At 44.8% G+C, this 11,433-nt stretch overlaps 1 protein-coding gene across 1 annotated transcript in view; it reads right to left on the bottom strand.

Annotated features, from left to right (window-relative positions):
- galt (galactose-1-phosphate uridylyltransferase) overlaps positions 1-11,433 on the bottom strand; it is a 92,448-nt gene that overhangs the window by 80,729 nt on the left and 286 nt on the right. Inside the window, exons 2-6 of the mRNA XM_042058834.1 lie at positions 9,514-9,683; positions 8,351-8,426; positions 7,881-7,929; positions 4,565-4,694; positions 1,941-1,997 (exon numbers count right to left, since the gene is read on the bottom strand). Coding sequence (XP_041914768.1) covers positions 1,941-1,997; positions 4,565-4,694; positions 7,881-7,929; positions 8,351-8,426; positions 9,514-9,683 — 482 coding nt within the window. The remainder of the gene's footprint in view (positions 1-1,940; positions 1,998-4,564; positions 4,695-7,880; positions 7,930-8,350; positions 8,427-9,513; positions 9,684-11,433) is intronic.

The following is an 11,433-nucleotide window of genomic DNA, read 5'->3' as shown; positions in this document are numbered from 1 at the left end:
GCTCTCGAGAGCCCCTGCACACAGAGGATCTTCCAGCAGCAGAGCCTGGTACTCTGGTGGCAGCTTCCCTACTAAAGCAACCTGCTTACACATACATCTCTCGCTCACACACACACACACACACACACACACACACACACACACACACACACACACACACACACACACACACACACACACACACACACACACACAAACCCTGCACCAGAATAACTCTACTTCCTTACACATACTCACTCTCTATCTTTATCTTACACACACACACACACACACACACACACACACACACACACACACACACACACACACACACACACACTACACTGAAAAGCCGGGAGACAAGGGAAGATAGTTCTGGTGTGAAAGACAGTCCATAACATGGGTCAGCCGTGGCCCACTGGTTAGCACTCTGGACTTGTAACCGGAGGGTTGCCGGTTCGAGCCCCGACCAGTGGGCCACGGCTGAAGTGCCCTTGAGCAAGGCACCTAACCCCTCACTGCTCCCCGAGCGCTGCCGTTGTAGCAGGCAGCTCACTGCGCCGGGATTAGTGTGTGCTTCACCTCACTGTGTGTACACTGTGTGCTGTTTGTGTTTCACTAATTCACCGATTGGGTTAAATGCAGAGACCAAATTTCCCTCACGGGATCAAAAAAGTATATATACTTATATATATATATATATATATATACATATAATTACAGGAAAGAGAGATAGAATAGAATATACTTTAATCATCATTGTGCAATAGTACCATACAATGAAATTTGCTTGTGCAGCTTCTAAAACAATGCTCACATTGAGAGAGAGAGAGAGTGTGTAAGGAAGAGGAGTTGTGCTGCCACCAGGGTTTGTGTGTGTATGTGTGAGTCAGAGTCTGTTTTAAGGCACCATAACTTTTGTTTTATTTATCTATTTTATTTTTCTCACTTACTTATTGAACTATAGGGCTCCAGACTTTTCTGTATATGTGTATGTTGTACTGTCTTCATGTCTTGCATGGGCTGTGTATGTTGTACTGTCTTCATGTCTTGCATGGACTGTGTATGTTGTACTGTCTGTGTACATGTCTTGTATGGGCTGTGCATGTTGTGCTGTCTGTACTGTCTGTGCTGTCTGTGCTGTCTGTACTGTATCTTCTGTCTTCTGTCCTGAGCCTTAAACTTGACTGATTACCTGACTAAAAGTGAGTGAGAAACAGAGAGGAGAGAAAAGAGCAAAATAACTACCTACCTGCCTATCCGTCTGTCTGTCTGCCTACATGCGTATCTGCCTACCTGTCTGTCTGCCTACCTGCCTCTCTTGCTGTCTGTCTGCCTACCTGCATATCTGCCTACCTGTCTGTCTGCCTGCCTACCTGCATATCTGCCTACCTGTCTGCCTGCCTGCCTACCTACCTGCCTTCGTACCTGCCTGCTTCTCTTCCCTACTCTGTAATTGGTGTCGGCGGAGTCGTTAAGCTCCCGCTCACATTAGCGCTCCCCTCTGCTCAGATCCCCTGAAAAGTGTGACAGTTAAACCCCATTAAAGGTGCTCTCCAGATGGCCACCACACACCGCCGCGCAGGGACATGTCGCTCCCCTTCTAAAAACGGAAGAAGGGAAGCAGGGAGGGAAAGAGAGAGAGAGAAAACGAGTGCTTCCAGGTCTCCTCTGCTGGAGTGAACCAGCAGGCTGCCACACTAATTGGGCTGGATAGAGAAAAAGCGGCACCTAGGATGAGTCTGTGTGTGTGTGTGTGTGTGTGAATGTATGTCTGTGTGTGTGTGTGAATGTATGTCTGTGTGTGTGTGTGTGTGTGTGTGTGTGTGTGTGTGTGTGTGTGTGTGTGTGTGTGTGTGTGAATGTATGTCTGTGTGTGTGTGTGTGTGTGTGTGTGTGTGTGTGTGTGTGTGTGTGTGTGTGTGTGTGTGTGTGTGTGTGTGCAGAGCAGCCAGACATACCTGACAGTGGGGATGTGGGTTGGAGCAGCCCATCGTCGCTCCTTTATTCTCAAATATCTGAGGAGAGAAGAGAGAGAGAGAGTGAGAGGGGAGGAGAGGAAATAAGGGAAGAGAGAGAGAGAGAGTGAGAGAACAGGAAGGAAGGAAAGAGAGAAGAGAAAGAACTAAAGTTTACCCACAGAGGGAAACCTTGGCAGATATTCCCTGCGACACAGACACACATACACTAGCAAATACACACTAACACAGACAGACGGAGGACCACTCTCTCACACCGCCATATGTCCAGGGAAACAACGAGGCACAGAGAACACATGGCGTCTACAGAATTCAAACACAACTATAGGCAAAGCAGGACTGTTCTGTTCAGGTTGAACAGTACAACCAAAACATCAAATTATACCTCCAAAACTATATACCTCCATACTTCCAAAATGATTAGAATTTTAGAAAAATCATTACACAAGATAGATATGTTCTAATCATTACACACACACACACACACAGAAAGAGACACACAAACACACACACAAACACACAATACACACACACACACACACACACACACACACACACACACACACACACACACACACACACACACACACACACGTACAACACACGGCGGAAAGGCACCCAAATAAAGATGTGGAGTGGCACTCTGGGGCGAGGAAGTCTCCTGTCTGTGTGCTTTAAAGGCCTCTTCTCTCCCTCTCCCCCACAGGCCACATCAAAGGCTTTGCACAGGATTTGCCCTTCACTACCTCGCTTGATAAATATTGACTTGTTTAAAGGCACTGCTCATCAGGGTCTGTAAATCTCAGAGTCAGCGTGTGTGTGTGTGTGTGTGTGTGTGTGTGGGGGTGGGGGGTGATGTGACGCTCTGATGTGTTAAACAGATTTTTGCCAAGGAGCGTGAAGCGCCAAGTTTATGCGCAGAGGAACAAGCCGTGACCTAACACTGCAGGAGACGCTTGAGTCGTTAGCGGAGAAGAGTGTGTGTGTGCAAAGACCCTTTAGGCTTGCAGTCTGGAGCAAGATGTGTGTGTGTGTGTGTGTGTGTGCATGGAAGACAGGCCCTTTAAGCTTGAGGTCTGGAGCTCACCTCATCTGTATTCCGGGGCTGAAACACTCGGCCGACCACGCTAAGATGTCTGCCCTAAGAGCACACCACGGGACTGCAGGATTTATTGATAAATAACAACAGATGACTAAGCCAAGTCTATCTCTCTCTCTCTCTCTCTCTCTCTCTCTCTCTCTCTCTCTCTCTCTCTCTCTCTCTCTCTCTCTCTCTCTCTCTCAATTAATTAGGCTGTGCATCTCTTCCTTCGAAGATGATCCAATAGTTCTGTATCTAGATACATGGACTACTATGACTCAGAGACGATACATTTTAATATGGGATGATTCAGTGTGTGTGTGTGTGTGTGTATGTGTGTGTGTGTGTGTGTGTGTTCCTGTGTGTGTGTGTGTGTGTGTGTGTGTGTGTGTGTGTGTGTGTGTGTGTGTGTGTGTGTGTGTGTGTGTGTCCACAACCCCTAAACTAATGTTGAAGGTTTTGCAAGATGACAGCATGACTAATTAATCAAATATTGACCAACACCTTAACAAATCAGTCAGCTACTGACAAAGATATTGTGCGGCTACTGAGATTCTGTGACGTCTATCTGTCCCCAGCTAACAGCCTGATCATTATCACGCATGAAACGGTGGGATCTGTAGCAATGCTAATGCAACACAAACACACATACCACACACACACACACACACACACACCAACTCCTCCTCCTCTCTCCCTCTCTGTCTCTTAAGAGTTTGCACAGTGACAGTCCACCTCCAGCTTCCAGTCATCACTTTGCATGGTTGCCCTTTGAAGTCCATCTGCGCCCCCATAAAGAGTTCCTAATGCGCTGTGGGACACAGAGAGCCCCATCACCCGCTGATCGATTCAGAGGAGAGGCGACGAGGAGGACCAGGGTCCCAAATGATCCAATTAGCAGTGATAAGGCAGAGCAGGAGCAAACCGACGGCAGTAGAAGCCACGCGGCGGGATAGTCTCAGCTTTCAGCTGTGTCAGGAGATTTGCATGCCGAAGGGGGGGGGGGGGGGGTGGGTTACACAATGTGGGAGAGCTTCAGAGGGGCAATAGACTGGGTATTCTAAGTCCACGCTATTCTAAATCTATTCCAAGAGAACTTGTGTTTTGTTCATGAGCTGAGCTGTGATGCTACAGTGAGAAATATGGCATTGGTTTATAGTATGGACTAACTTCAATTCCCAGTGATGATACCAGATAGTCCTACTACAAGGTGTCAGCTAGGTCAGATATGAAAGGGATCAGGTAGGTCAAATATCTGTTACAGTAGGTCAGGTGTGAAAGGGATATAGTAGGTCAGGTATGAAAAGAATCTGGTAGGTCAGTCAGATACTAAATATCTGATACCAGATACTTAGGTCAGATATAAAAGGGGTCTGGTAGGTCAGGTATGAAAGGGGTCTGGTAGGTCAGATATAACAGGGATCTGGTAGGTCAAATATGAAAGGGATCTGGTTGGTCAGGTATGAAAGTGCAGACTGGACAGTCAGGAGAGAAATCTGGTAGGTCAGGAGTGTCATATGAGTACCTGCACCCAGGGGTAGGAGGGGCCAAGCTCCTCGATTAGCTCCACCCACTTGTCCACCACCATGCGGATTTCTTCCGGCTTCATCAGAGGAAGTGTGACATCAGACCACGGGTGGAAGCACATGACCTTACTGTGGACCAATCAGACGGCACACAGGTATCAGCAGTTAGCATCATTAAACATCATTCATTTACTGAAAATACAAACAGCTTTCCAGAAACACTCTGTCAGACAGGCCTCTCTCCAACAGAATGTCTTCTGAAATACCATGAGCTGTTTGCTGGTAACAGCAAATTTATTATACAACTACCACTGACTCTAAGGACAGAGGAGGCGGAGTGCTAGAAAGAGAGAGAGAGAGAGAGAGAGAGAGAGAGAGAGGGAGAGGAAGAGGAACATGGAAAATGAAGCTCGTAGACGGCTAAGAGAAATGGAAAACGGAGGAGACGGAAGGAGAGAGTGCGCTGGAGCGTTCATCTGAAGACGAATAACACCAAATCGGTTTCCCGGGAGAGAGCAGCACACATCGCAGCAGCGCCTGTGCAACCTTCATACACACTCCTAACAGATGAGAGAGGAGAACAAGAAAAGAAATCCCCCATCCACCCCAGACAGCTCGGAAAGATTCCTCCATGCCTAGAGCTTATCCTGGATCAGGCTTTGCAACATCCTCATGTATTTAACATCACTGCCTCACTGACTGACTTACACGGTAGCAGCCTCCACTACTCCACTGAGTGGAGGAGAGAGAGAGAGAGAGACAGAGAGAGTGAGGGAGAGAGAGAGAGAGAGAGTGAGGGAGGGAGAGAGAGCAGAAGGGAGAAGGAGAGAGACAGAAGGAGAAGAGATGGAGAGGGTGAAAGGGAGAGAGAGAGGGAGGGAGGGAGAGAGAAATGGGTAGGGGGGAGAGGACCAGACAAAGTCATGCATAGATGAATCATCTCCTCATGTCCCTCCCTTTCTGTGTAGTTTCTGGACAAGCCCTTGAGGAGTGACAGAGAGAAGCTCTGCTTTGATAGGGCTGCACACTCTCATTTCATGCCTTATTTGTGCCGAGGCCTGCGCATTTAAGAGAATGGCAAATGCAAGGAGGCCCTGTGGAGGTTCGCTGGGGCTGCGATCCACCCTGAGGCTGGATGCCTGAGCAGACAGGTACACCGCATCAGGGCACCAGGCCATCAGAGAATCACAGCAGAGTGACTCTGGAAGGGCTGATGGGAAGGTTAAGTGGTGTGGTGGAGGTGAATGTGGAGTCTCTGTACCAAGCAAGGCTAGTTAGTAACTTAGCTAGTTAGCTAGTTAGTTAGTCAGTCGGTTAGTTAGTTAGTTAGCTAGTTTTTTAGCAAGTTAGTTGGTTAGTTAGCTAATTAGTTACTTAGCTAGTTAGTTAGTAAGTTAGTTAGTTACAGTAGTTTCTAGTTAGTCAGTTTATTTATTGTCCTTTTTTACAGATGTGTACAATTAGTGCTATTACATCACGTGGTACATCACATCAAAGGCTTTCATTGTACCCACCTACAGACACCGCCCCCAAACAAACAGACGCGCCTTTGCATCCATATGGTGATAAACATATAGAAGTCTTTTTTATATCAATTTTGGTTATATGGAAACAAAGTTTAAGTCTTCCACAGTTTACCCTTTCCTCACCTTTAGTGAGCTCACAGAACTAGCAACTCACATTGACAAAAATAAAGGTTGCGTTCTTCGTTAAATTTCCTTCCCCAAAGCCTGCCGGGTTTTGTCCATCACAGAGGATGTATGTGTGTGTATGTGTGTGTGTGTGTGTGTGTATGTGTGTGTGTGTGTAAGAATGACCTTAGCAACACACAGATATCCTCTCCCTATTTCAAAATTCCAGATGCCATCCAGGCGGTCCCTCAACACTAAATTAAGATTTTAGCCAGGTGTACCGAAAAACCCCGACAGGCTCCTGTCACCCCATCCACTGATGTTTAACATGCCTTCATGCTCATCCGCAGTCTTCTCACAGACACATAAATCAGGTGTCACTCCTCAAAGAAAGGCTCTTTTAAGCCCACCGTCTCACCATGATCTTCTCAGAGAGTCCAGGGGTCAAGGTTCAATTAGCATAAAAGCTTCTCCAGAAGATTGAGCTACTTTATGGAGCAATACCAAAAAATGTTATAGAAGCTCTTCTCTCACTTGCTTTTCCCCCGAGCTAAGTGATGGCTCTGTTATTTTGTGAAGACGTGTCAACTATTAAAATGAATGCCTTTGCCTGCATTCACTTTAATTCACTTCACATCCTATTATAAAATCAGTGAAACAATTGACATGGACCAATAGCGCCTCCTAATGGTGCTCAGTGGAACTGCAGAGGAGAGGATCTTGGACTGCCTCTAAAGCCATTTGATTCCATTTAGTTGGAGATTTACCACATTTATGAACCTGTGAGCTCGGACCAGCATGGGGTGAGCTTTGAGCCACCTCCCCTGCTGCGCTCACCACAGCCGTAAAACAGGAACACTATAAAGACTTCAATCTGCCGTGGATCTGTGTCCGTGACCTTGAAAGATCACATTACGGAAGTTCACAAGAGTTATACTCTTCTGTCACCGGCAGTGACAGTGAGCGTGTCCCTAACAATAACACATATTACAAATAAATATAGTCTGACGGATGCCTATATTGCAGTTAAAGTCCACTACAACACAGCAACAGCCAGAATGACCCATTTTCACATCTGATTTAATGCTTATCCATCATCTATATCTACGACTTACTCACTTGGAAAGACTTCAGCGTAAAGCGTTAGGTAATAGATATACGACTCAGGAGACCAAATACCGTCTCCTGCAGTGCAACTGCACGATGGATTGAGAGCAATATGTGGAGTAACCAAGGCGAGGGCCCAGTCATACTTTGCCATTGCATGAGAATAGGTTAAGAGGGTCGGCATTAAGATTTCCATTAGGTTAGGCTTATGTTATATTCTCTCTTGCTATTTAGGAAAAATATTTCTTGATCTTTCTTTCTTCACATTTGCACAGAAACAGCTGAACACCAAACGAAATTTGCTGAACACCAAACTACATGCTTTACGTTAGTATGTCTATGTATGTGACAAATAAACCTCCTTGTATCCTTGTTAGTAAGGTTATTGTAAGTACAGAGTACCAAATTCCTGTCACACAGTGGGCCTAATGATTATAGCATACGCTGTACTTAATGGAATGATTATTATGTAACTGGGTTTTGTGCTGTATATGAAACATTAAATGATTTGCACATGAACAATCAAAGCCATAGCTGAGCTGTGGAGCTGAAAGCAGCAGATAAGGTTCCATTTTACCAGATGCCCCTGGCAGATTTGGTTTGGAACAGAGGGTGATGGTCAGAGCCTGAAAAAAGAAAAAAAGAAAAACTCATGTGTGATAAGAGTCATTTAGCGGGGAATGTGCTCCTAATACACACGCACGCACACACACACACGCACACACACACACACACACAAACACAAAACTACACTGGTATCACAGTGCTGGTCAAGAGGTACATGTAAAGCGGCCCTGAAGCAGATGAGTTTTTGCGGGTTGAGGTTATACCAGTGCCAGAGGCATATAACGTTTAATCCATAAACCCTGCAGAAGCGGTTTCACCTCTGCCCCAAACATTAGTCATAAGACTTGAGCCTGCATCCTCCTATGGTTGGTGACCTGGACCCTTAACAGCTGAGGCAGCACAACTCCCTTTCCCCCAAAACTGGAAGAACGTCCTGCAGACTCACTCGTCTAAAGGGGGGAAAAAATGTCTAGAGCTTACCAGGGTCTGGGGCATCTGGCTGGAGAGCTGGAAAGTCATTCTCAAACAAAAAGGTGCCGTCATAATCAGGATTCACCTGCAATGGAAGACACATTAATGTCAAAGGACAGCAAAATACACCCACGGCTCCAGCTCAAGCAAAGATTATATCGCTGACCGTCAGTTTCAATCACTCTCAATGGCCGCCCTGCCAGCGCCAGCACATTAAGCGATCTGGGTTATGAGACGCTCAGAGCCAATTTTACAAGCTAAATTGGTACTTTAAAATCTGCTTAGACTACAGATATTGTCTCGTGGCTTCTGTCCGGGCAGGCCAAATGGATAAGGCTGTTAGGATAATCATCCTGTCTCAATCACCACCCGGCACTGTCCCACAATCCCGTGCGCTGATACATCAATACGAGAGAGCAACATCACTTAAACGAGCCCTCAGGTGCCCCCTCACGTTGAGGAACGAGCGGCAAAGGACGGATAAGGTAAGCACAAAAAAAAAACATCATGTCAGACGGGCTATTATGAGAACATTGATAATGAGAAGTTATGAAGGTGTCCATCATACCCAGACACTGTGGCAGACAAAAAGCTCATCACATCTCTGTCTAGCAGTGTGAATTCACCACTTACTGCCCACACATCAGTTTTTGGAAGTAAGAATGTGTTCACTTAAGGCAAAGGCAAAGCCCATACACACACACACACACACACACACACACACACACACACACACACACACACACACACAAAGCCTTTGGCAGGAAAATGTGTCTTTAATAACATATTAAGTTTGCATAAAGTCAAGTCATAAGCAATGCTCAGCGGTTTATCATGTTTTCCCTAGAAAAAGAAAAAACATTAAATAAATAAATAATGTACACAGATAAACAACAAAAGGAAAGTTTCGGAGAAGAATAAGCACAAAATAAAGAAAAGACCTGCTGACCTGCAACTTTTTAGGGCATTGTTGAGTTGTTGAATGCAAATGCATGTTTCAGGATAAAAACCTTTGTAGGATAGATAGTTTGCCCTTCTATAAATCTGCCCACACAGCTAGGTTAATATTGCGGCAACACAGCACAACTTGCCACAAACAAAACAAAAAAGCCCGCAGGTGTATGTTGGCCTGATGATGCGTGACGGGCAGGCGCTCGTCTCAAAGTCCTCACCTGTCCATTAGCTCTGGTGCTCCGCGGACACAGGGGGTTGCTGGGGTCGTGGCGCGGCACATTATCTTCCGGAGGCTTATCCACCTGTCCGCTCCACGGTCTCTTCATGCGGTGTGCAGACACCAGCACCCAGGAGCCCCGCAGGGGGTTGAAGCGCAGATGCTGATGCTCTGAGTTGGGACACAGGCAGTTAGAGGGATCCATTGTAACCTCATTTTTGGAAGTCTCTTCCCCTTTTTGAAAGTCGCTTAGGATAAAAAAAAAGTCTGCTGAATGTTAAAATGTAAATGTAAATGTAATCTATCTGTACAGTCCCACTGCCTGACACCAGAGTCTGCGTCCATTTCACCTCCGCCTGTCTTGCTACAATATAAGGCCTGTGGATATTCCACTGAGACCAACTTCCTGAAAACTTAAGTTTGACTACCTGGAGTATTATTTAAATTTGACTGAATGAAAATTAATTATGACCATCTATGTCAGTAACAGTTATACCCACTGGATGCAAAAATGCACTTTTGTATGTCTGGATTGCCTATGATTAAATCATTGTAGGCCATACAAGTTTATTATTTTCTGCCTCGCTAAGTTAAAGGTGCTCTAAGCGATGTTACGTGGTTTCTAAAAAAAAAAAAATTCTCATACAGCAAACATCTCCTCACCATCCGCTAGCTGCCTGTCCCCTGAATACATGTAAATATGTAAATTGCTGCTCAGACAATGGCAGAAGTGCCGTTTGTCATGTTATGAGATTAGAAACGTTATGTTAAGGTAAAAAAAAATTTTTAGGGTGCCTTTACAGTTTTTGTCAGTCGCTTTGGTACATTTCTCGAATCATCTTCGACATTTGCAAAACAGTAAGTGCATTTCTCAAAACAATTCGTACAAATAGGAAAACACATAATGGATTACTTGCAAAAGCCAGTCTCTTGCTCAAAATCCTTAGATCATCTCTCAAAAGTAAATATCTGTGTCAATGAACATGTCAGTGCCATCAGAATTTCAAGTCCTTGTGTCATTATGTATGGATAAGACAGTCATATTGCTTAGTCATGTTGTCAATATAACAGTGTACTCTGGAGGGATGTTCTGATGTAAACTATGGCTAAAGTTTTGATGACAATTATTGTAAATTGTAGGTTACACCTTAGTGTATGTCTGAGTTTGATTGGAAGAGACTGGATAAGAGTCACATTTACGATGTCATTGCCACCCAAAAAAGGAAAAGACAGCACTGCATACCCCAAAGAAAAACAAACAGAAGTAAAAATGTGAACATAGGACAATCTCCTTAGGGAAAACTGTACAAGCAGTGCTGTCGTTCTGACGTTCCTGTCTATTGGGCCACAAATTCTCATCCACATCACAACGACGTATTATGACAACTTGTTTAACCATTTTGCAATTAAAGACTTATGTTATGAACTAATGCCTATGACTATTCAAATGAGACCCACTATAATTTGATCAATATGATATACAATTGATAATGTAGGCCTATAGGGATCAGAGAATTGTACATAATCATTTGCATGAATGTACAAAACATTTTCAACTTGTTCAAAGAAATTAGAAACTGCTTTTTTGATGTGCACAAGTGACACAATAGTGTGAAGATTGAACAGGTAGTTTTGAGAATTTCAAATCTAATCTGAGAAATTTACCAAAGCGTCTGAGAAAAACTGTAAAGTGAGCCTTTCCGCGCTTAACCTTCTGAGCATGCGCCCGACAAATTGTCACGAGTTCACCCTTACGGATGTTGTGCAGCAGCAGCAGAGCGATGTCAAAAGTGTTGAGAGAGCAGAGGAAATTAAAACATATTTTTAGAATGTACTGTGTAACTCAGGTTAAAGATAAAGCTGTAACATATCCGGGAGCAAGCTCTGTAATTAACATGCGCTTTCACAATCTGGTCATATG

The sequence above is a fragment of the Alosa sapidissima genome, chromosome 13, assembly GCF_018492685.1.
Source record: "Alosa sapidissima isolate fAloSap1 chromosome 13, fAloSap1.pri, whole genome shotgun sequence".
Taxonomy (NCBI): Eukaryota; Metazoa; Chordata; class Actinopteri; order Clupeiformes; family Clupeidae; genus Alosa; species Alosa sapidissima.
The sequence above is the reverse complement of the archived record's forward strand: the minus strand, read 5'-3'. Positions and strand labels throughout refer to the sequence as shown.